This window comes from Papaver somniferum, chromosome 10 (assembly GCF_003573695.1).
Source record: "Papaver somniferum cultivar HN1 chromosome 10, ASM357369v1, whole genome shotgun sequence".
NCBI lineage: Eukaryota > Viridiplantae > Streptophyta > Magnoliopsida > Ranunculales > Papaveraceae > Papaver > Papaver somniferum.
In genome coordinates this window covers 24,693,263-24,718,600 of record NC_039367.1, presented here as the reverse complement: position 1 = coordinate 24,718,600, position 25,338 = coordinate 24,693,263, and the positions used below count along the sequence as shown (strand labels likewise).

Here is a 25,338-nt window from a genome sequence, read left to right as displayed (position 1 = left end):
GACTCTAAGACTTGTTAAGATTAAATTTAAAGGTTTAATGAAAATAGAAAGCAAAAGCTAGAGTTACTGGGACTATGATTCCACCAAATTCATAACATGAGGTTCAATTATCTATTCTCAACAATTATCGCTCAATAAATAAAACAACATCAACTCTGGTTTTTCCAAGGTAGATTCTCAAAATATTAGTTATAAATCGTAAGCATGGGACATCAAACATGTAAGCAAGAATGACCCATCAAATAAAATAATAACTAATTAAATCAAACCATAATTCTTTTTTACTTAGTGCAAAAGTCATATACAAAATAAATAAATTCACCCATATATGAAGTTCGGCTTCCTCCGTCGACCCAGTATTGGGGTTTAGCTTATCATGATAAAAATACACTCAAAAATATAATTCATAGCTCAAATAGTGTTTTTATTGAAGAAAACTAATAATACAATGAATCTTCAACGGTGTACTGGCGTTACAGAAGTCACCGTTACAAGAAATTGTGGCAAATTCAAAACAAGTGTGCCAAACTGACTGTTGCGACTACTGTTAATAAACGATAGTTTTCTGCGACAGTCAGCAGGCATCAAATGTTCTTCTTCTTCTTCTTCTTCTTTGCAGCAGCAGAGAAATCTGCTCTACGACCCTTTATTCTTCTCCCCAACTCTCGATCCCCTTCTCTGCAACACCAGCACCCTTTATATAGACAGCAGCACCAAAAAATCTCGCTCAATCACTCCAAATTTTCTTCCATTACTCGAGAGTAAAAGAATATATCCTCGAGATATTTTCTTCTCAAATTTATCTTCTCACGCTGTCTTCTCATGTTGAACACTCCAAACGCGCTCAGTCAGCATCCCAGAAGTGGTTAAACGCACAGAAACCACACGCAACCATCCAAATCACACACACAGAACTCGGGTTACTCTGTTTTATCCAACAGCAATGATTCGACCCTTGTTAATCGATTCTAACCAATATACCCATCCTGTTCTGTCGTAACAGGATCATACTAATCCAACTCACCGAAATAATCTCTCTCAAATCACTCCCTGCTTCAAACTAAAAACCCGAGAAATACCTATCTTCCCTGATTTGCTCAATCGAACTATCTAGCCAATTCTGGTTGAATCAAAAGTTATAACCAAACCTGATTATACGTTAAGAACAATCCCAATTAAACTGAGCGATCGAGTCTCCCTCTAATAACTCCAAAACATGAACCCTAACTTTTCCGGTCACTGAAACAACTTTATTTGAATTATCCAACCCAATTCTTTCGAACACAATGACTATACCAATCCTGTTTAGTGTTAACAGGTCCAACAAAACTGAATCCAGGGATTGAATCTTTCCCGAACAGCCCTGAAATTCGTATCCAAAATCTGCCTAAAACTGCCCGTGAATATTTATCTTCATGTTTGCTCCAACATGATTTTTCAGCCAACTCTGATCGAATCCATTGCATATATCAACCCTGTTTAGTCTTAATGAACCCAGACCAACAAAATTCAGGGATTGAATCTCTCTAAAACTCGACTAAAATCCGAACCCTAATCTGTTCTTCCCTGAGACCAGTTTCCCGCCAAAACCTGGAATTTGAATTGTTGAAGATGACCTCCCCTTATCCTCTGATGGGGTGCGAATAGTAAGTGAGTCCCCCTTAGTAATTAAGGTGCCCTTTATCCAAAGTAGGGGTCCTTTTAGCAAGTGTCCTCCGAGGGTGTAAAAACCACTTTTCGAGCAACTTTCTCCATAAAAGCTTATTTCCTTAAAAAGACATAAAGCAAGTTTATTAGTAATAAAATGAGGCCTAACTAATATAGTTATGGGTGAAAATGCGTCACACTTGCGTCCTTGTCAACCAATGTGCTTTGGATCCCATCCTTGAGAACCATGGGCTTGTCTTCGTTGCATCTTTGAAAATGAAGCATGTTCGACATATTGATTACCTTACACCGTATACTTTTACTTAGAGAATGATTTGCAAATGAATGAATGAGTATGAAGGTAGAATAGAGGAAATACACTCCTCTACTTATACATGTTTAGTGAACAATTAGCCTTTTAGAAATTAGCGTTTCATTAATTTTTGCATGAGATATTATGTCTTAATCATAAATTACTACGGTGCACGATGCACCCTTTATTGAGCTCTTCATAATTAGTGACGTTTCTTTTGCATGGGCAACTACTTGATGGTGCAAACGTCTCTTCACATAAATTTTGTGTAACGAAATGGGATGCTCCCCATTTATTCTTTCCTGACGATGGATATGCCTGTAGATCGTCTTGCATCATTGCCTAACATTATTAATATGTTGATGGTATTATTGTGTTTGTGCACGACATAAAAATGGTACAGTAGTAACCTTGCCGTGATAGGGCAGCTACAGTTAAATCTACAAAGGATTGAAGGAACGGAAATAAACGGTGAATAAGGAGGAGATACATGGAGAAATAATTGTAACATACTATATTTTTCAAGAGGGATTGACGTGTCACTGCACTTTACGTTTTGGAAAGTCATTAGTAAAACCAAAGTAGTGAATTCGATGGTCGCCAAGAAATCGATCTCTTCCCATTTTTTTTGCAACACCAAACCTGAATATTGCAGGTTTGTTTTCATCGCAATCATGTATTCTCGAAAAGGAAGCAAACACATTTTGGGCAACGGTTTTTTTTAAGGCCGCATCTAATCATGTTTGACATGTTTATACTCTTAAGCTAAAAATTTCACCAAGAAAATAAGTTAGGAATGAGTGAATGAATGAATGAATGTGCGTGGTTGAAGAAATATATTCCTCTATTTATACACGATTCATTGATAATTGTAATTAGTGACACATTCAATTTTTTGAACGTTTTTTGTCTTGGAATGTCTTGTTATGTGCTAGTCATCAAGAGTAGCCGTTTCGTTGCATGCATACCTTGGAGCATGGACGGTTTTAACTTATTTATGGGTAAGGAATTCTCTAAATCGTGGGAGGAGGATGGGGGAGTAAATAGAGGATCCAAAGTAATTGAAAAAATTAGAATTAGCGTAAACTTTTAAAGGTGAGTTGTATAGGTGGATGGCCAAAATTTTAGCAAAAATTATGATTGAATTCTTTTGTAACTTTTATGTTTTGATATTCTTTTATTTTTGTTTGTGTTGTGGATCACCAAAAAAAAAATTAACTCCATCAGAAGATATTAACGTTTCCGTCAGAAGATGTGCTCCCAAAGCTAAAGAAATAACTTTATTGCATATCCCATTATCAGCAGAATAGTGGCATGGAAGCTCAATTGGTAAGCTTTACTTTAGTAAGCGTGTAAATGGTATGGAAGCTCATAAGTTTCATTCTTCCTTTTCTTGGAAGCAATTGATATCGAATGTGAATGGCATGAATTTTGGTGACAGTTCGTTTCACCATTTAGTTTATATAGATGTATACGTGTTATCTCTATTTTTCAATTGTTTGATCAGGATTTTTTGCTTTTTTTACTTTTTTGTTTGAGTTTAGATTCTTTTTGTTTGTGCTACAGATTTTGATTAAATTATTCATGGCATTAAAATCTGATGAAAAAATAGTCGTGATCTTGATCAAGAATGCTCAAATGTCTCCAAAAATGCTAAAGTTGACAGTATGAAAACATGGTTCATCTTTCGATTGGCTAAATGTCTCATCCGAAAATAAATTTATTATAGATGCTAGAAAATGTTTCTAAATTTTGATTAAATTATTCATAGCATTAAAATCTGATGAAAAGTTAGTCGTGATCTTGATCAAGAATGCTCAAATGTTTCCAAAAATGCTAAAGTTGATACGAATGAAAACATGGTTCATCTTTCGATTGGTTAAATATCTCATCCGAAAAAATTTTATTATGGATGCTAGAAAATGATTTTAAAGTTCTTTGTTCTTTGGTTAAATGACTCTGATTTTTTTTCTTTTTTGCAGGATGATGAAAATAGGCTCATTCGATTACTAAAATTAAAAAATCAGGCCTATGGTGTAAGATTATTTCTTTTGGTGAGTCATTTTATGGATATATATAACTCATTATTGCATTTGTACAATGAGTAGAATGAAAATTATTATTCCTATTTTCCCCTTTACACAATGAGTATAATAAAAAGTGTTTGTGTTTTGCAGGTTGTTAAAGTGTGGCTAATTTGTTTTTTAAAAATATGGGTCAATTTTTTTTTTGTCTATGATTGAAACATGGTTGTAACATTTATTTTTTCAGTTTATTTTCTTAGTGGCGCATTTATTTGTTAAACTGATGAGGAACTAATTAAGAGGGTTAGTAATATCTCCATAAATGAAGGAGGTTACAAACACCAAAGCCGCCAGATGTCTTTGGCTGGGATGAGATTGGGATGGTCGGATCACTTGTTTGTCTCTCAAAATGTTATCCGTCCGACCAAGCTCAAAAACCCATTCTGTTTTGTATTATAGATATTGTTTTTTTAATCCTTATTTTTTTTTATTTCTTGATCAGAACAAGTTGAACCATCTGTTGGGCCTGTAGTGGTTCTAAGTTCAATGGCCTGAGTGTAGTGGGTCTAACTTCAATGGGAATGAGTGTAGTGGGTCTAAGTCCAATATGCCTGCTCATGATAACTCAGAGTTTGAGAAGCAATATGCAGAACACCCGAAAGAAGAAGATGATGAGAAAATGTTCCCACAGGAAGAAGAAGGTGAATTGGATCCAAACTCATTCATAGTTGTAAGTAAGTTTATGAATAAAGATGCTTCCTACAAGCATGTGAATAACTTTTGTGTCCTCAATAAACACCAGACATAGTCTACTAAGATTTCTACAACCAAGCTAAGGGTCAAGTGCATCCATATTTAGAGGACTCTCAAATGTCCATTCTTCATCTATGGCATTGTCAAGAAAGGTGAAGGTAAACCTTTCACACTTAGAGGCTTTAATCTAGATTCACAACTGCAATGGTGACAAGGATGCCATGAACAAATGTGCAAACCCATCAAATGTAGATGACTGGTACTATGAGAAGATTAAGTCTGAGCTTGGCATTAATGAACCAGTACCATGTGCTGACGACTTAGCAACATAATTCAATAAAGCCAGAAATCTTAATATTAGATATCACACTGCACAAAGGGCAAGGGTTAAGGTGTTGGATAAAATAAATGGCAATTATGAGAAGAGCTACCTAATGGTGCCTGCATTTTATGATATGGTCAAGGTAACATTATATGTTTATGTTTTATGTTTTATTTTTATTTTTTTACTTTTGCTTAAATAGTAGTTTTTAGATGAAACAAACCCTGAAATGATCTTTACTTTCTTTGCTTGTAGAAGAGGAATCCAGGCAGTGTAGCTACATTTTCATATGAAACAGAAGATAATACTTTCTTGTCCTTGACAATTTGTTTCAAAGCCACAATGGAGGGATTCCTTGCAGGATGCGGAAAAGTTATTGGTATGGATGCATGTCACTTGTATGGGAAGTGTGGTGGTGTGTTGTTACATGCACTGCATTGGATGGTCAAAATGGATTACTTCCGTTAGGTATAATGGTTTGCAGGAATGAAATAATAGAGAACTGGAAAATATTCTTCGATGATTTGAAGAAGCTGTTAGGTTATGAATGGGAGTTTACCTTCATCTCTGACAAGCAAAAGGGAATTTTGGAAGCTGTTGACCATTACTTTCCCTTGTTTGAGAACATACAATGTGTCAGGTGAACTTTTCAATCATTTACTCGGTTTTAGAATTTGTTATATATGTATAATTGTCATTAGTTACAGTTTCTTGGTGTGGCAGACACTTGATGGCTAACTTCAAGAAGTACTTCAAGGGGTTTAGCTTGCAGAACCATCTCTGAAATGCTGCAAAGTGTTATAAGATCAAGCATTTTAACGTACATTTCTATAAGCCTCATTAATTTTCAGTTTTTATTCGTATACTGCATATTTTACAACTTAGTAATGTTTATTGCAGCAACATATGGATGTTATGGCAGCTGAGAATGAAAATGTTGCAAGATGGCTCATGTATGAAAGGCCTGAAACATGATGTATAGATCATTTTACACCTACTAGCAAGTGTGAGCACATCAACAACAACTTCTCGGAATCCTTCAACAATATGGCCAAGAAGTTGAGAGACAAGCCAATCTGCAAGCTGGGTTTGACATATGGACAGATGGTAATGGGGCTTATGCACAAGAGGAGGAATGAGGCTGCAGAATGGAAGGATAGTGACTTGGTTCCAAAGGAAATGAAGCTGATCGAGAAGATGTGCGGCTTGACCACTAATTTTAAGCTTGATGGTGCTATAAGGGGGAGAGTATATGAAGTTACCAGTTGTCATGGAGCCATTTTTTCAGTCAATATGCCAAAGAAGACTTGTACCTATTTGCAATGGCAACTAAGGGGGTTTGTCTGCCAGCATGTTGTATGTGCTTAAATCCATTGAGACCTGTTTGGGCTGAGTAAGTTTTATTTGTTTCCTTGCATTTGTTTTATTTATTTGTTTTTTAGTTTCATAGACTTAGTTTTATAATGTTGTTGTAGGTATTGTGACCAGTGTTATTGGGTGGATAGCTACAAGAGAACATATGTTCCAGAGTTTAACCCATTATTAGGCCCAGATGACTATGAGAAGGTACTTTTGTCCTAATTTTGTTTTATAATATGCTTTTGTCATTATTATTGTTTGTTGTGCAATAAATATATAATATCAATATTTGATTCTTTTAGGGTTTCACTCTTTCCTTTATAACTCTTTTTGTTTCATTCTTCATATGCAGACAGCAAAGAAAGAAATGATACAGCCTCCAGTGAATATCAGGAAAACAGGTAGACTAAGAGGAAAAAAAATCAGAGCTTATGATGAACCTGAATCCAGTGGAAAGAAGACTAGAAAATACAAGAGATGTAAAGAACCAAGTCACTATGAGAAAACCTGTGCTGGTGGAGCTGTTGGATCTAATCCAAAGGTTAGAACCTGTGTTGATGGTGATACTTACACAGCATTTAAATCAGGTCAATCCAATAGGAACAAGAAAGCTGCAAAGATTGTTCATGGTTCATCTGCAGGTGAAAGTACCAGTGTTAGAGGTGGAAAGAAGACCAATTTCCAGAGTTGTGTTGGTGAATCTTCTCGTCAAGATGCTGCAAGATCTGCTAAGAAAGGTGAAAAGGAAAGGCTCAACCAGAATCTTGTCATAAGTCTTGTTTAATCAGAATTTCAACTAGGTTGGTTCTATTACCAACAAAGTCACATTTACTGCGTCAGATCCAAAAGAAGGAAGAAGAACCAAAAAAGTACATTCATGTTCTTTCTTTTATTTTGCGGGTTTGTTTATGGATTTAAGATCTGAAATTGAAAGACAATGTTTAGTTAGTTTAGTTTCAATTTATGAAACTTTGGATGAATGCAGTTTATTTTGAAGAACAAAATCTGAAATGTTTAAGACAATCTGAATCCAATTTTCTTTTGATCACATTTTAAGAATTTTCTTACACTCATTACATATTTCCAGTACTTTTCCTTTCAATGTTTCTTTTGTTTCAATTACAAGTGCATTTGAAGACCATATAAAAGCATCGCAATCTTTCTTCTTACATACCAAGTAAGCTATATTGAGATTGTATTGATTTTGACAAACTTTTAGTTCTAACTTTGAACTGCAGTTTTGTTTGAAGCAGGGTTGATTGTGTAATGGACAGTTATTGAAACAATGTTCTTGTCCACATGCAATGCAGCTATGTGAGCTTGGAAGCTTGATGTGAAGTGTTGTAGTTGGAGAAGAAGCAAGATCAAACCACTCAAAGTAGTTGCAGGTATGATTCAAGCAATTGAAGAAGGCCTTTCCATTTGTTTGATCTGTTTTAGATCTTAACAATGCTCTAACTCCATTACAAGGTACATGTTTGCACCTTGAATAAACCCATGGGAAACTCTTTGTTTCATGGTTTTCTTTGTCACACATAGAACACTCCACCTTTCTGCTACTGCTGGAATTTGAAGAAAAATGAACACCACCAACCTTCTTTTTTTTTAAAAATCTTTATTAAAAAAGTGAGAAAATCTGAAGTAGGAGATATGATTTTATTGAAGATAATGTTGTCGTTTGGTGATGTGGGGTCCACTTTTTTACCGACACGTGACCAGATTGATGACATGGACTGATTGATGACGTGGCCATATTGATGACGTGTACAAGTACACGTGTATACCCAGTCAGCTCCGAGTTATTGTGCAAAATTGGCGAGTTAAACTGCAACTCGACGAGTTGAATGATTCAAAGGTCTCATAAGTCTTTTTTCCCTACACTAACGGTGGAAAAAAGGTGGATAACCACCTGTTTGTGGGTGAAAACGGTTTCTGCTGATTTTGGTAAATTCGTGTGTGTGAATGAGAAACGAGTCTAAACCCTAAACAATGTACTTCCCGGGAGTACTTTTGATTTAAGAGATCAATCTGTACAAATCTGGCCTAAACCAAGAAATGGTCGTTCCAGACTTGCTTCGGTCACAAAATGAAGGAGAAAGGTTGGTCTTAGGGAGGGAAGCGAAGAAAGTGTTGAGACCAAAATTCGTCGTTTTGGAAATGTGGGTGTTTTGTGACTTGTATCAGAAAATTGGACTACCTAGTTGAATGAAAAATCTATCAGGTGATTTATGAATGTTGTATTGTTCTCCTGACCAAAAAACTTGTCGTTTGGTGGAAATAGATGACACTTATTTATACAAGTCGCAACAAAATGTACCCTGGTCTCGTGTAAACGATTGAGGAGTGGAAGAAGGGAGTAACGAATAACGCATGGAATTGATGTTTCCATAATGAAAGATATGTTTCACCATTACTTCTTGCCATTACTAACCGCCCCGCTTTATGACACTTTCTTGTAACGGGCGTATTGCACGCCGCACGCTGTAAACCGCCAGACCAATACCCTGATGGGTATCTCCCAGTTTGTGACATGTTTTGATGTCTCGAGTGTTTTCGTGGAAAACATGTAGCACTTTGCTACGTGTGGAAAGTTGAAATTGAGAGGCTTGCCCCAGGTAAATAGCATGTGATGTTATTAGGATCGTCTTGGCTGGTCACCTAAAACTTGCCACAAGCTCTCCAGCTTGGTGGAGAACTTCGATGGCTGAGATCGCATCTTATAAAATAAGGGCAGCCGTTGATTGTGGCTACCTTGTGTTGGCGCCTGAAGATGGCGTAGTGGTGTTTTTGGTGCACGCCAATAGCAATTGGCTCGTGCATGCCAGTGGCACGGTGGTGCAAGTGGCGCTTGGCGTAGCCATGGCCATTAATTTTAGGCGGATGGTCGCCTGAAAGTTTCCACAAGTCTATCAGCTCGGTGGCGAACTTGGAAGGCCGAGATTGCATATCATGAGGAAGGATAGTCGTTGATTATGGCTACCTTCTGTCGGCGCCTGGAAACTTTGTCTAAATTAGGGTTTAGCATGCCGAAACCCTAATTAGCGTATAAGGCATGCCATTTGGCAAGTTAGGCATGTTTATTGGCATGTGCGCCTGGCATGCGCGTTTGGCGAGTTTGGAATGCTGCTTGGCATGTTTGGCATGCCGATTGGCATGTGCGTCTGGCATGTGCATTTGGCGGGTTTGGCATGTCGATTGGCATGTGCGTATGGCACGCGGGTTTGGCGGGTTTGGCATGCCAATTGGCATGTGTGTCTGGCACTCGTGTTTGGCGGGTTTGGCATGCCGATTCGCATGTGCACCTGGCATGCGTGTTTGGCGAGTTTATCATGCTGCTTGGCATGTCGATTGGGATGTGCATCTGGCACGTGTGTTTGGCGCGGGTTTTGGGAAGCCAATTGGCTTTGTGACCATCTGGCGTGGTTTCCTCCTTTTCAACGTTGTGGCGAGTTTGAAGCAACCTGATTGGTTAATGTAAGAGGGTCGTCCAAGCATGGGCGTGGCCACACTTCTGTGTGAGTGTGGCGGATTTAAAGCGACCTGATTGGTCGATGGGAAGTGGGGTCGGCAAGCCAGGGCGTGGCCACACTTCCAGTGTGCTGTGGCGAATTTAATCGCCTAGTTTGGCTAAGCATAGTTCTTCGACCAACGGGGTCTAGTGTACTGCGCGGGGCGCGAAACCCTAATTTTGCAAATTAGTCGGGTTTATAAGTTTTTTATGAGTTATCACAATAATTGGCTGGATTTTGTATGCTACCATAAAAATCCTTATCTACAGAATGCAGTGTGTTTTCCGTCTGAGCATTTCGTGCAATGGACTTAACTTTGGTACTTGGAGGTTCATGCTACTCCGCTGCGAGTGAACACAAATCCGTCATGCCATACCGATATTAAGGGTTCTTACGGGGAACATAGCACAGAAAAGTACTCAATGAGTCTTGTATTGGCGAGATGCCGAAATTTACAGAGTGTTTGGGATGGTTGCTACATTCGCCAGTATGGATAAATTTCATGTAAATATATTGAATGGCTCAATAAATATGTTGGTGGAGAGGTTAGCACTCACGGCACTGTTTCCTTGCAGAGTGACGTCAGGTGCAAGGTTTTACGATTTTAACCCTAAGCTAAAAACCATCATCAACATTAAGTCCCCTGCTTAGCTCGGAACAGTTACATTGTGGCGGGGTAAGCATAAGATGGTGATGGACAAGGATAAAATCAAAACGGAAAGTCATGAAGAGATTGTCAGGAAGATTTGGCTAACCTTTGTCGAGAGGCCTGAGGAATTTGTGACCCTTGCATTGGTGGATTTGCATAAATTCGGCTAGGCCATGGGGTGTTGGCATCAGCGTTGCAGCTTTGGTTTGCTGATTGGAAGAGGTGGCACTGTAACCTGGTCCACGTAATGGGCACTGGCTGGCTCAGAAAGGTAGATGTCGCTGGCTATGGAGCGGACTGCTGGCGCTGGCCATGGAGCAGACGGATGGCTGGGACGCGGAATGATGGCATTGGCTTGGGTTGGTGGAGATGGTGCTTCTTTGAACGGCTAAAATGGTACCGTTGGCTTGGTGAAGATGGCGCTGCTTTGAACGGCTAGGATGGCGCTGCTAGCTGGAGTAGCGGATGGGTGCGGCTAGCTTGGCATGGAGGATGGCGCGGCTACCTTGGGATGTCCGTGTAGTGGTGCGGCTAGCTTGGAGTTGAGCGTCGGCGTTGGCTTGTCTTGGACGTCTTCTTTCATGGTTAATTCCTCTGTGGAAAGGAGAACACATTCCAGATATGCGTCCACGCGAGAGTTCCGAGCTAGGAAACGTATTCCTCCTTTGAATGTTTGACCGTTTTTTTTTTCTTTTTATTTATTAGGGTTTCGACGAGAGATTACACTGAGGCTGATTTTTCGGCTGTCATGTAGGCTCATCGCGTTTGCTCAGCATCCATTTCTCTCTAGGGTTTTCACAGTATATATGTTGGTGAAACTGTATCATCCTTCCCAGTTCAAGGCAGAAGTTTCTCTTTTTGAATCCATATTTCTTTCATCATGTTGAGTAGAAGTGAATCATCCTCGAGCCGTCTAGATTCTTCAGTCAAGCGCAGGCGGTCTGGCTCTTGCGACAATTCCCCCATCCGGATCATCCGAGTCAAGAAGATCATACCGGTATGCTTTCGTTAACTAATAAATATTTGTTTATTATTACTGGCGAGTGACGAAGGGAGACTTTATTTTGCGCAGAGATATCCAACTGGGACATGTGTGACCGTCGTTGATGATGATGATCTGACCGCCCCCCTTTCTTCGAACCCGAGCACACTGACCGCTTCTGATCTGGAAAATGCTGATTTGGGTATCTCTTGCCATGAATATCCCAATGCAGGCTTGTCATTTGAAATCCGCATGAAGTGTTTATCTTCTAGCTACCGAAGCGTCGGTAAATTCTTAGTGCGAAAGGAATTCGTGACTTTGTATACGAAAATATGGAGAAGATATGACCATATCGCCACCAGGAACGTGGTGAAGCATTGTTCGTCGGCTTTGGTTACCACAGTGAATTGTCTCCTGCCTATGATTGTTGAAATTGAAGGCACATCCATCCGCGACGTCACGGAATCAACTATTGAAAGGTGGGAAAACATGGTGTCTACCTGTGAATCCCTTGAGTTTAATGTAAGTTGGCTACGACATCGCCTTGACATTGTGAAGGTTGACAGAGCCAGTATTCTTACCAACGTCGTTTCCAAAAGGTGGGAAAGACTATCCAGGACTTGACGAGTATGACTGAAAGATATCAAAACAGGTTGAAGATGATGCTTTCAAGGAACTACAATCTATTAGACGGGCTTTTCTGAGTTATGTAGTTGTGAGACGCCTGACTTTCTTTCTGGTTTCGAACATATGTATTTTTTTTTGTACTGGTTTTTGGAGAAATAAGATAATTTTCATTAATATGCTTCGACTAAATGAAATTCAATAACTGGGATGTGAAGGAAACAGAAAAAATGCCTGGCTAGCCGTTCTATGAGATGGCGAGAGGTGGGGTAAGGGTTAGGCGTAATATGCCTTGAACCATTTTCCATTGATGATTGTTTCCGATCTGCCTCTATCTTTCTTGACAACCTTGTAGTATCCACTGTTATATGCTTTGGTGACCACATAAGGCCCTTTCCATTTTGGGGAGAATTTCGGTGCTGACATGTCTTGTTGGATGTGTTTGGCGGTCTTCAACACCAGTTTCCCTACTTGAAAAACTCGAGGTTTCACAGCTTTGTCGTACGCTCGGGAAATTCTATTTTTGTATGCTTGCGCATGATCCTATACTTTAGCTCTTATGGAATCCAAAGTGTCTAGCTCTGCTACCCTGGAATTTGTTGTTTCAGCTTCATTCCATTGAACTCCGCTTGTTTTGATGATCCTAGCTGATGGGATTTTAATTTCTGCCGGGAGAATGGCGTCTGCGTCGTAGACGAGGGAATAGGGGGAGGCGCCAGTAGATCTCCTTGGTGATGTACGATATGCCTAAAGAGCCATTGGCAGTTATTCGTGCCATGTCCGAGGGTTATCGTGCATTGTCCGGCTGAGGATTCGAATTAGAGTTTTGTTGGTACTTTCGGCCTGCCCATTCCCTTGGGGGTAGTAAATAGTGGAGAAGACTTTTTTAATTCCATATTCCTCAAATAGCTCCCGTACCTACTTGTTGGCAAAAGGAGTGCCGTTGTCGGTGATGATGTGTTTGGGCACGCCAAATCGACAAATGATATATTCCTTAATGAACGCTGCAATTGTGGCTCTAGTAGTCCCTCGTAAAGGGATGGCTTCGACCCATTTGGTGAAATACTCCATTGAGGTTATTATATACTCATGTTGTTTTGATGACGGCAGTCTGATTTTCCCAATGATGTCGAGTCCCCTGCTATAAAACGGCCACGGACTACTTACCGAATGCAGGGGAGTAAAGGGTGCATGGATAAGATTTCCATGAATTTTACATTTGTGGCATCTTTGAACAAAAGCAGACGCATCGTCTTCCTTGGTCGACTAGTAGTATCGCTCGTGTATTTGGAGAAACAACTTCTTTTTCCCGGTGCTCGCCTTCGTGCATTTCTTTCAGCATGATCGGGATTTCTGCCTCGTCCAGGCATCATAACAAATCTCCACCAAAACTTTTTCTATACAAGATTCCTTCATGGAATATGAATCTCTTGGATCTTTGTTTTATCATGGTTGCGTCTTTCTTGACTGCAGGAAGTATGCCGTCGCGAAGATAACTGATGTACGGATTTTGCCAGTCCCCAGCATGGTCAACAGAAAAAAACTTCCAATTGATGCGGCGGTGCTTGGAAATTGGAGCAAGATCCTTGGAGCAATCGAGATTGAGTCTCCATCTCTGGCCAGTAGTAGCCAAGGCGTTGCAGGCGACGATAAAGTGTTACCACCAATGTTTGTCCGCAAATTTCTCTAGGATTACGGTTAAGATGTTGTTGTGCCTCTTCATCTCCGAGGCACCTTGACAGGGAACCATCTGAGTTTCGATGGTACAACATCCCGTGAAGCATGAAGAAGTTTTGCAAGGTCTTGAGACTGACCTTTCCTTGGGAGAGCGAGCTGTTAAGCTCTTGGATAATCGGTGTTCTCCAGTCGTTGTCCTCACTCTACTCAGGTTGCGAGATCCATGTCGAAGCTATGGGTCGTCTCTTCACTGTCAAGGTTTCCTCTAAACCTTCGAACTGCATCTTTGAAGCTAACGTGGCTAGGCAATCAGCATGTTTGTTGTTGCCGCGGCCAACATGTGTTATGGTCGCATCGGCGAAGTAATTTAGCAGCCTTTGTGCCTCGGATCTATATGGGGACAATGTCACTTCCTTCAGTGTATATACTACATTCATCTAGTTGACCAGTAAATTAGAATCACCTCTTATTTCTAGACGCGTGGCTCCGGCTTATTTGGCTAATGACAATCCTATGTGAAAGGCCTCATATTCTGCTGAATTGTTGGTGGAATGAAAGTCTAGCTTAAAGGAATGCGAGAAGAATTCACCCGTTGGGGATACTAGAACCACGCCTGCTCCTCCGGCATTACTGCTGGGGTGGAAGAGCCATCAAAAAACAATAGCCACGCTTCTTCTTTGACAAAAGATATTTCCGGAAAATCTCCAGGAAGGTCCTCGTGTAGCGTTGTGGTGCTCTCTCCTGGGAAAGCTGCTAGCAAACCCGCAACCGCTTGTCCTTTGATAGCTCTTGGGGAAGCACACGTTATATCAAATTCTGACATTTAGAGGAGCCATTTGGCTGGTCTTCCTATCAGGGACGGTTTTGAAAGAAGGAACTTCACAGGATCAGACTTAGAGATCAGCACAACTTTGTTTGAGAGCAGATAATGCCTAAACTTTTGGATGGAGTGAATCAGGGTTAGGCACGCTTTTTAATGCAGTTTTACAAGTGGTAAGGAGAAGATTCGTTGCTCGGACTTTTATGAAGATTTGGTTTTAAGACTAACTAAGAAAAGTACTAAAGAAAATTTGCTAAGATGATTAATGGGAGAAAAATCTAGGGTTTCGGATTCCACCAAATCAATAATGTAAAATAATCATTCCTCTCTAAAAATATTTGTAATGTAACACAAGACAATATTGAACCCAATTTCATGACTCGGAATATATAACGATTAAAACAAATATTACAACTATATGTTGTACCAAAGCAATATAACCTCCTTCGCTTATAAAAAATCGACATCCGAAGACTATACAAAACAATTAAAATGAAGCTAAATATGAAGAGAAATTAATTAAAATATTTACGCTCCAAAAGAATATTTATTGAGAAAGTACTAGAATTTCTTACATGATTTATTGGTTTCCTCCTTAGCACTGATAGAGAGAACTAGCCTTCCATTACAAAAGACGAAAACAAAATGGACTAAAATTACAGTGTTGTCGGCTATTTGGCGTGAAAACTCCTCTTATATATATATGCTCTTACGTACTCTTAATTTCCATGGTTTGAAAATAATATTACGAGCACATGCAAATCATCATCAAATGGTAATATTGCCTATGTGTCGTTGTTTGGTTCGTTAGATTTCAAATCCTTGGCTTAACTTCATCTGTTCTCAATTAATACTTCCTCCGTTTCTAAAAAATAGGCTTGTTTGATTTTCATAAAAATTAAGAAAAATAATTATTGGAGCCACTTTTCAATGTTTTTTCCTAATCTATCCTTTGGTCTCCACTCATTTGTTATTAGAGAAGAGGAGAGAGAAATTGTCCCCTTTTTGTATTAGGAGAGAAAATGGAGAGATAGAAATAGTCTCTCAATAAATATAATAGTAAAATCATAACATTTGACTTTCCACGTATGAAATCAAGCCTATTTTTTAAACATATCCAAAAAAAAAAAAATCTACCTAGTTTTTAAAAAGGGAGGAAATACTTGATATGACTTTCCAAATTTGGTACGGGATCTTCCAAATTTGTGGTAGACATAAGCCAAACATCCAAACCACGTGACACCATTAATCACTCATGTGGGACTCCTTTCCCAATCGTGTGCCTTCCTTTCTCCATGGCTAACTCACCTATATCCCATAGTGGAAAGAAAATTTGTATCATCTTCCAGTATGACCTGTCCTGCTTCCGACGTGGTTAAAATGCTCGTCCGCAGGATGTCGTCACTTTCCCATTTCACTTTCTCCAAAAATATGCCATTAATATTCACAAATCCCAGATTCCCATTGGTATACTCCTTCTCCATGTCTGACGTCCATCTTTGGCCCACTGGTTCCCAAGTTAATCGGTCCATCGGCTCTAAAGTACTCAGCACCGTTAACCCCATTTAGCCCATAAATTTATGGACCAACTCATTTCTCGCATGGTATTTAACTGGCTTTGACTTATGCTATCCGTGTACCTCGAACATCCATATCTTAAGAGAACCCGTACAGCTATTGTGGTTGGCTTTTGATTTTTCTCCATTTTAGGATAAATTCCGGTATTTCTAGTCCATCGAGTTTTATTTCCTAAAAACTGCAAAACCAAACAAATAACATTAAATATGTACAAAGTATATAACTAAGAAAATGTACATTGAGTGGTAAATATGTAAGAATTAAGCACTCATCACTTTTTCTGCTTTGGGATATCTGAGTTCGGCATCTCTCAAAGTTCGACTGAAGTAGTATATAGGGTGCTCAATTCCTTCGTCATCTTATTGGGCGAGAAGGTCTCCAACAACAGTGTCACTGAAGGCAGTGTAGAGGCACAACGGTCTTTCTTGTATCGGGGATTTCATGATGGCTGGGGATGACAATATTTGTTGAATCTTCCGAAATGCCTCTTTTTGTAGTGCGGTCCAGACGAAGCTTGCTCCCTTTTTCAGCAAGGGGGTAAATGAAGCGACAAGCTGAGCTAAACCCGGTACAAAATGTCGAATGTAGTTTACCTTACCCATGAAGCTCTAGAGCTATTTTACGGCCGCGGGGGTGGCATCGTAACGATAGCTTGGGTTTTGATTGGATCAACTTTGATTCCCTCGGCGGTCACCTGGAAACCTAGGAATTTGCCCTAAGAAACACCAAAGACAGACTTCAACGGGTTCATCCTCAGTTTGTATTCGCGACACCTTTCAAATACCTGTCACAGCACCTCTGTATGAGCCGCCCGAGTTTTTGATTTAACCACTATGTCGTCTACATAATCTTCAACTTGCTTGTGCATCATGTCATGGAAAATAATGGTCATGGCGCGTTAGGAGGTGGCGCCGGAATTTTTCAAGCCGAAAGGCATCACAGTATAGTAAAAGTTCCCGAGAGGAGTTCGAAAAGTTGTTTTACTTACGCCGTGCTCGTACATCTTTATTTGATTGTAGACGATGTATCCGTCCATAAAAGAGAGCATACCGTGTCCACTGGTGGCGTCTACCAGCATGTCAATGTTTGGAAGAGGAAAATCGTCCTTGAGGCAGCATTTGTTTAGGTCCCTAAAATCAACACGGCACCTGATTTGGCCGCTCTTCTTTTTCACTGGAACCACGTTGGCCAACCAGGTGGGATGGTGGATTGGTGTGCTTGGGAACGACACACCAAAGACTTTCAAGTATACAAGGCCAAGTTTTAGTATAGAGAGTAAGCAAGGGATTAGTCCACAGGGAGTGGGAGCATACAAGAAATTTTCCTAAGCTAGCAATGGAGACAAGGCACTATGGCAGTGAGCAAGGCAAAGTAATATGGCAATTGCAAAGAACCAAAACAGTTAACAAAGCAAAGATGACAAAACAGCATGGAACCAAGGCTGTGAGCCAAGGGCAGGGGTGAGTTTGTGCACTGATTTCAATGCACAACAGGCTTCAAAATACAAGAAATAAACAGCAAGATAGCTAAGAAATTTAGTTGAGCAGGGAGCAAAATAAGACTGAAATTGTAAGTGACTGAAATAAGGTATCGTGGTCTAAGCTAAGGCTTAGAGTCCACCTTTGTGTCCTAGCCAAACAATGTGATCCTAGGTTGAGTTGAATATCCTATGCATACATCTAGAATGGGAGGAAAACTAATTTTCTCACTAGTTTTCCCCTAGCATTGACTGTCTTTTGACAGAACAATCAATCACAGGCACTATGAGCATTAGTCTCTTCCCATTGCTCAATCAAAACAATGCACTAAGGCTCTAACCTAGCATTCCACTATCAGACAGTGCACTGAGGTTTCATCTAAACCTCAGCTGCAACAATTTAGCTCATGCTCAACATATTACATACACAAGCATTCATCATACAAGATAATTCAAACACACTAGACATGGTGAACAAATACAATTGAAATTACTGAATTTGAAATTAAACAAGAGGTAACAGTAGAGAGCACTGGCTAGTCCAGGCCTCTAAGGTGGTGCTCTGGCTAATCCAGGCATGCCTTTAACATTCTACCTTGTTTCCCTTTTATAGCTTACAACAAAATACCCAAATTTTCTACAAACCCTAATTTGAAAATCCCCAAATCAGCAGGATTAGGGTTTCGATAAATAAAATTAACTCACCCTCTGATGCAAATAGACTCGACCCATGCTTGTTGATGTCCCTCTGATGCTCTTCCTGCTCCAATTGATGTACTGCAACCCTAGCTCGAGTTGTTTCATCAACTCCACACCTAGGGTTCAGAGAGATGTGGGTTTGAAGAAGCAACTAGGCTAGAGAGTTGGGGAAAGTGATGGTGATTGAGGTGGTGTCGGGGTATGGAGATAGTAGTGAGGCAGAGGGTGGCAGTGGACATGGAAGAGAGGCAGGAGCAGAGCTCGACTGCAACTGTCGGGGGAAGAAGAAGGTTTTTGGGGAAGATAAGATCGATGGGAAGAAGGGAAGGGAGTGTTTGGGTGAAGGGTATAGGTTCCGATGCTAGGGTGTGAGGCGGGTGTATCAAAGGTTGATGCTTAGCGAAGCGAAAGCGTAGGATGAAAAGGTGATGGAATGATCCAACGACGCGATAGAAGCGACCGTTGGATGATGAGATACAACAAAACTGACGGCTTCAGATGGAGTTAGGTACTATAGTGTTTGACAGGAGCTTCGGATTTTGATTCACAATGATGAGGTGACCGTTGGATGATGAGATGGATCCAATCTGACGGCTCTCATGTAAATGGGTATGGATAATGGAAATGGATTTGGGTAAGGGTCTTGGGTCTTGGGTATGCCAAGCCCATATCTTCTTTAAGAACAATTCTTCCTCTTCAAGCCCACTTCTAGTTGATCCGGCTCTTGCAAACATCATTCTTCGCTTCCTCCTAGCGAGAGTCTTTGCCGTTTCTCTGCTCTTTTCGCTCCGTGAGATAACCAGGCTTTATTTAGTACCTAAAAATGCAAAATTAATTAAGAAAAATATTTATTCTTGAAAACAATGAAAATACAGAATATGGGATAAAATGTAGAATTAATGCACAAAAGATGAGTTAAATGCCAAGAAAAATATATAGAAATATGCACTTTTTAGCACTCATCAAATACCCCCAAACCTGAATTTTACTTGTCCTCAAGTAAAACAAAACTAAGGAAATCCTACCTATACCACTGTCGCTGGTCTCTCGAATGCATTTAGCGTATGCACTAAGCCTTTTAAACCACTAAGTGTCCCTAGTGGACGAGTTAAGTCTCATGAAGGTTTGCTTAGAACGTACCTACAAAGTTCTAGGTCAAAATATAAGCTCAGATTCCATCAAATGTGACATGTGCAAGTCAGTTTAAGCTCACAGCAAAATGGAGATGTCAATTTAGCTATCAAAGGCACAATCCTAGCACTGATAACAAATAAAGACATGTGATAAGAGTGTAAAGTGTATCTACACATGTGTAAAGAAAGATCGGATGTTATGACTACTAATCACCAAGAGATAGTTTCTCAGGCTAAGAACCAAGGTCGAAATCTAGCTAGCTGTCCGGACTTTACGAGAATTGTGAATGAGTTGGAGGTATTTCACAATTACTCGCGTTGTACATCAATGGCATACACCCTCCTTGCTTATTACAATGAAACAACAAAATGACTATTTACATGACTCTTATTTACATTGACTACTCTCTTTTATTTTTGGAACAAGAGAGGATGGAATTGATAAATACTTGATTTTTTTGTATTTTTCTGATATTTTTCTGAATTTACATCGTTTTTTTTTTTTTTTTTTTTGATAAAAAACACTTTTGATACATATACAAAAGGAAACAAAAGATTACATGACACTTTGCAAGAGGTAGCCCTTTTTGATGCACCCAGTTAAATTCGATGGTTGTCTTTCTTAATGTAACCTCCACCTTCTATCCCAACCAACCAAAGAACAAGCTAGTCAAGTTTCGTTCAGTATTCTAAAGTGATTGGCAATCGTGACTTCCTATCAAACACCTTGAAGATCGAGGCTATACATGTATTGGTAGATCGTGCGCGTGCAAATTTCTTATCACTATGTGAATTGTGCTAGAATCAGGGTGCCTAAATATCTAGACTAAGACTCCTAATAATTACATATTTGCACAAGAGTCAACATTTCAAGGTAAATGAGCTCCATTTTTATGTTTTTTTTTTCAATTTTTAATTTTTATTTTCATTTTTCATTTTTTTCAAAAAGAAGGAGTTCTTGTTTTCAATTATGGCATATTATCAAAGTATCTACTTTTCACCCCCAAACCTAAACTAAACATTGTCCTCAATGTTTCAAAATATGAACAAAATTATAATACAACATATGAAGAGGATCATGTTGAGTAGAGAAAAAGGAAAGAGAATACCCGATTTCGGCGAAAGCAATATTAGAACTCCGTTATTCAAGGCAAGAATCCAACATATGTCAGCCGAGATCATATTGGATTAGCAAAATATATACAAAAGGAACAAAAAGGTTTTTAAGAAATTTTATCTACTGGATTATATACAAAAATTCACCATACACTAACAATCTAAAGAGTTGAGGATCAACCCAAAAGACAAAGTGTAGAGGTTTCAACAGCTTCACACAATATAATATGAAGGCATGCAAGTGAAGCTGTGAAACTGTGAAACAAAATGAGCTACCCCCAAACCTGGATTTTTCAACGGATAAAATTTTGGAAACAAAATCTCGCAGTTTTGGGGGTTCATCATGCACAAGGTCTAGCTCGAAATGAACTGTGCTAGGGACGGGCAAACATGCTAATTCCAACTGTGGCTCCTCAAAGATATTATACTTAGATGCAAAATAGTCCAAGAGGACTTGGGAAGCACACAGTTCCAAACCTAGATTAGGGACTCTCAGAAAAGTCGGTTTGACAATATGGGTACAAACCAAATCTAGGTTGGGTGGAAGGCCATCAGATTGTGACTTATGTAGGACGATAGGCACATCATTACTAATCACATCAACATCTCCTAAGTCTTCTACACGTGTCACAACATGCTTACAATCATCAAACAAATTGGCAAGATCACAATCAGAGTCATCAACATCATCAACAGATTCATTCTCATGCATCGGCAAATCAGGAGAAATATCACAATGTGACCTAGGTAGAGAATCAGACACATCAAATATATTTTCATGCATATTAACATTAGTGTCTACAGAAGATTCAACTATTCCTATGTCATGCTCATCTTCACAGAATAATTGTACGAATCCCATGTCAATATCAAAATCATATGAATTACAATGAGTATTAGAAAAAACAACATTCATGGAGGTCGAGGGCGAGAAGCCATATGTTATTGAACCAACAGGTTCCACAATATTTTCATGTTCTTCTAACAAATCATCATAATCATAATCATCATCATGGTAGCATGCATATTGGTCCTCATTAACAGTGGTGGTGTCATTAGTCGATTCATGTTCCTCTAAATTCTCTAAATTAGGTTCATATTCAACATTATTTACAAGAATGGGACTAGACACTTCATTAGGGACAACATACATTTCCTCATGAATTTCCTCCTTTTGTAGGTGAAGCAAAATCTGATCTAAATATGCATGAATTCGTGATGTAGATCTATCAAAGTTTTGCTTACTGAGTCTTAAAGCTTCTGTGGTGGAGTCTAAATTCATGGGAGTACAAAATTCTTCATGTTCAAATTGTGGTGAATGGTACATGTGTGCATGGTCATTAGGGTTTACAAAATATTGATCGCAACCCTCAAAGGATTGATTATGGTCCCAATGACTACCATTCTCACAATTTATGGGCATTTCATACCTTGGATTTTCTCTAGATTGCCTAAAATTATGCAAAATATGACAATTCTCAACAGGGTGGTCTAGACTACCACATGCGGGACATGCACAGATTTCAGGTTGCCTAAGAAAATTAGATGTGACAGATTCCTCATGTGATTGCATTTCTAAAGCTGTGATTCGAGCTTCTAATTGATCCATAAGTGATGATTGTGTGAGTGAGGCTCTAGCAGAATGTTCATTTTCACGTTGCGATGAATGATGCATGTATGAATAGTCATTAGGGTTCATGTATTGCGGCTCGGGACTTTGAAAATGTCCATAATAATTCCTATGACTATTGACATCATGGTCCGTGGAAGGTTCATAACGTGAAGTTTGTCCATATGCAAGTTCTCTAAGGGATTTGTTGTACTCCCCAACTGTAGAAAAAGATCTATTCATGATTGGCTCAAAATCTAAGTAAAGAATGTACAAAGCTCATAATTTGGTTTTTAAAGGGTTTGGATTTTTGGGAAAAATTTAGTTTTGGTGGGATAAAATTTTGGTTTTTAAAGAGGGAGAAAAATTTTGGTTTTTGAAATAAGGAGCAAATTTTTTTTATTTTTTTTATTTTTTTTGAACTTAGCCTAGCATAACTTATCACACCCCACAAAAGAAAATAAAAACAACAATAAATAATTACAAGCCCATAAAAGAAAAATAAAAGAAAAAGAAAAAGAAAATAAAAATAAAAATAATTATTACAAGCCCAAATTAAAAATAAATTAATTATTACATACCCAAATTGAATATTTAATGGGGCCCAAGTGGGTTACTCATGGTTTAGGCTTACTTGGTTAAGGAGGGAAGCCTAGTTAGGCTTTTGTTCCCTTTGGTTGCACTAGCCCAGTTGGGCTTTAGGATCGTCCTAAGCAGCTCACGCCCAAGCCCAGCAACAGTTGGAGTTGGTTCAGCAACACGAGCCCAGGAGGATCAGCTGCGAAGCCCAGGAGCAGAAGATCACGAGCCCAGCAACAGAAAAAGGCAGAGCCCAGCAGCAGCAGGTGGCTAAGCCCAGTTGCAAAGTTTGGAGAAGCCCAGCAGACCACCACCAGAGAATCCCAGCAGTGAAACGCAGCTTCAGTTGGCAGCCCAGTTACTTTGGCTTGGCAGCAGCAGGCTTGGTTCACCAGCTCCAGCAATAGCAACAACAGCAGCCAAGGTTCCAGCAGCAGCAGCAGCTCAGGTGGCCAGCAACACAGCTCTGCAGCAACTCAGTGGCACCTGCAATGATAGTGATGAAGCTCAGACAACTCAGTGCAATGATTGCAGGTCAGGACAGCAAAGGAAATCAGCAGCATCAAGCACCACTCCCCGGCAGCGGCGCCAAAAACTTGGTGTGCTTGGGAACGACACACAAAAGACTTGCAAGTATACAAGGCCAAGTTTTAGTATAAAGAGTAAGCAAGGGATTAGTCCACAGGGAGTGGGAGCATACAAGAAATTTTCCTAAGCTAGCAATGGAGACAAGGCACTATGGCAGTGAGCAAGGCAAAGTAATATGGCAATTGCAAAGAACCAAAACAGTTAACAAAGCAAAGATGACAAAACAGCATGGAACCAAGGCTGTGAGCCAAGGGCAGGGGTGAGTTTGTGCACTGATTTCAATGCACAACAGGCTTCAAAATACAAGAAATAAACAGCAAGATAGCTAAGAAATTTAGTTGAGCAGGGAGAAAAATAAGACTGAAATTGTAAGTGACTGAAATAAGGTATCGTGGTCTAAGCTAAGGCTTAGAGTCCACCTTTGTGTCCTAGCCAAACAATGTGATCCTAGGTTGAGTTGAATATCCTATGCATACATCTAGAATGGGAGGAAAACTAATTTTCTCACTAGTTTGCCCCTAGCATTGACTGTCTTTTGACAGAACAATCAATCACAGGCACTATGAGCATTAGTCTCTTCCCATTGCTCAATCAAAACAATGCACTAAGGCTCTAACCTAGCATTCCACTATCAGACAGTGCACTGAGGTTTCATCTAAACCTCAGCTGCAACAATTTAGCTCATGCTCAACATATTACATACACAAGCATTCATCATACAAGATAATTCAAACACACTAGACATGGTGAACAAATACAATTGAAATTACTGAATTTGAAATTAAACAAGAGGTAACAGTAGAGAGCACTGGCTAGTCCAGGCCTCTAAGGTGGTGCTCTGGCTAATCCAGGCATGCCTTTAACATTCTACCTCGTTTCCCTTTTATAGCTTACAACAAAATACCCAAATTTTCTACAAACCCTAATTTGAAAATCCCCAAATCAGCAGGATTAGGGTTTCGATAAATAAAATTAACTCACCCTCTGATGCAAATAGACTCGACCCATGCTTGTTGATGTCCCTCTGATGCTCTTCCTGCTCCAATTGATGTACTGCAACCCTAGCTCGAGTTGTTTCATCAACTCCACACCTAGGGTTCAGAGAGATGTGGGTTTGAAGAAGCAACTAGGCTAGAGAGTTGGGGAAAGTGATGGTGATTGAGGTGGTGTCGGGGTATGGAGATTGTAGTGAGGCAGAGGGTGGAAGTGGACATGGAAGAGAGGCAGGAGCAGAGCTCGACTGCAACTGTCGGGGGAAGAAGAAGGTTTTTGGGGAAGATAAGATCGATGGGAAGAAGGGAAGGGAGTGTTTGGGTGAAGGGTATAGGTTCCGATGCTAGGGTGTGAGGCGGGTGTATCAAAGGTTGATGCTTAGCGAAGCGAAAGCGTAGGATGAAAAGGTGATGGAATGATCCAACGACGCGATAGAAGCGACCGTTGGATGATGAGATACAACAAAACTGACGGCTTCAGATGGAGTTAGGTACTATAGTGTTTGACAGGAGCTTCGGATTTTGATGCACAATGATGAGGCGACCGTTGGATGATGAGATGGATCCAATCTGACGGCTCTCATGTAAATGGGTATGGATAATGGAAATGGATTTGGGTAAGGGTCTTGGGTCTTGGGTATGCCAAGCCCATATCTTCTTTAAGAACAATTCTTCCTCTCCAAGCCCACTTCTAGTTGATACGGCTCTTGCAAACATCATTCTTCGCTTCCTCCTAGCGAGAGTCTTTGCCGTTTCTCTGCTCTTTTCGCTCCGTGAGATAACCAGGCTTTATTTAGTACCTAAAAATGCAAAATTAATTAAGAAAAATATTTATTCTTGAAAACAATGAAAATACAGAATATGGGATAAAATGTAGAATTAATGCAC

General features: G+C 39.7%; 1 protein-coding gene across 3 annotated transcripts; it reads left to right on the top strand.

The window, feature by feature from the left end:
• Nucleotides 1-3,159: 3,159 nt before the first annotated feature.
• Nucleotides 3,160-7,409, top strand: LOC113315075. 3 transcript variants are annotated; one of them, XM_026563391.1, is made up of 8 exons: nt 3,160-3,289; nt 3,943-4,014; nt 4,487-5,201; nt 5,315-5,699; nt 5,783-5,879; nt 5,960-6,452; nt 6,535-6,625; nt 6,771-7,409. In XM_026563391.1, the coding sequence occupies exons 6-8, from the start codon at nt 6,382-6,384 to the stop codon at nt 7,200-7,202; spliced, it is 594 nt and encodes a 197-aa protein (XP_026419176.1). In that variant the 5' UTR covers nt 3,160-3,289; nt 3,943-4,014; nt 4,487-5,201; nt 5,315-5,699; nt 5,783-5,879; nt 5,960-6,381; the 3' UTR covers nt 7,203-7,409. The 3 variants fall into 3 exon arrangements, with proteins under 3 accessions (XP_026419176.1, XP_026419177.1, XP_026419175.1); XM_026563392.1 differs by having other exon boundaries at nt 4,138-5,201; nt 5,318-5,699; XM_026563390.1 differs by having other exon boundaries at nt 4,138-5,201.
• The last annotated feature ends 17,929 nt before the right edge of the window (nt 7,410-25,338 follow it).

Excerpts from the sequence above, each read along its gene's own strand:
- LOC113315075 (XM_026563391.1), top strand. The coding sequence starts at position 6,382 with ATGGCAACTAAGGGGGTTTGTCTGCCAGCATGTTGTATGTGCTTAAAT. Across the intron at positions 6,453-6,534 it reads TTGAGACCTGTTTGGGCTGA|GTATTGTGACCAGTGTTATT; the intron begins GTAAGTTTTATT and ends ATGTTGTTGTAG. Across the intron at positions 6,626-6,770 it reads GCCCAGATGACTATGAGAAG|ACAGCAAAGAAAGAAATGAT; the intron begins GTACTTTTGTCC and ends CTTCATATGCAG.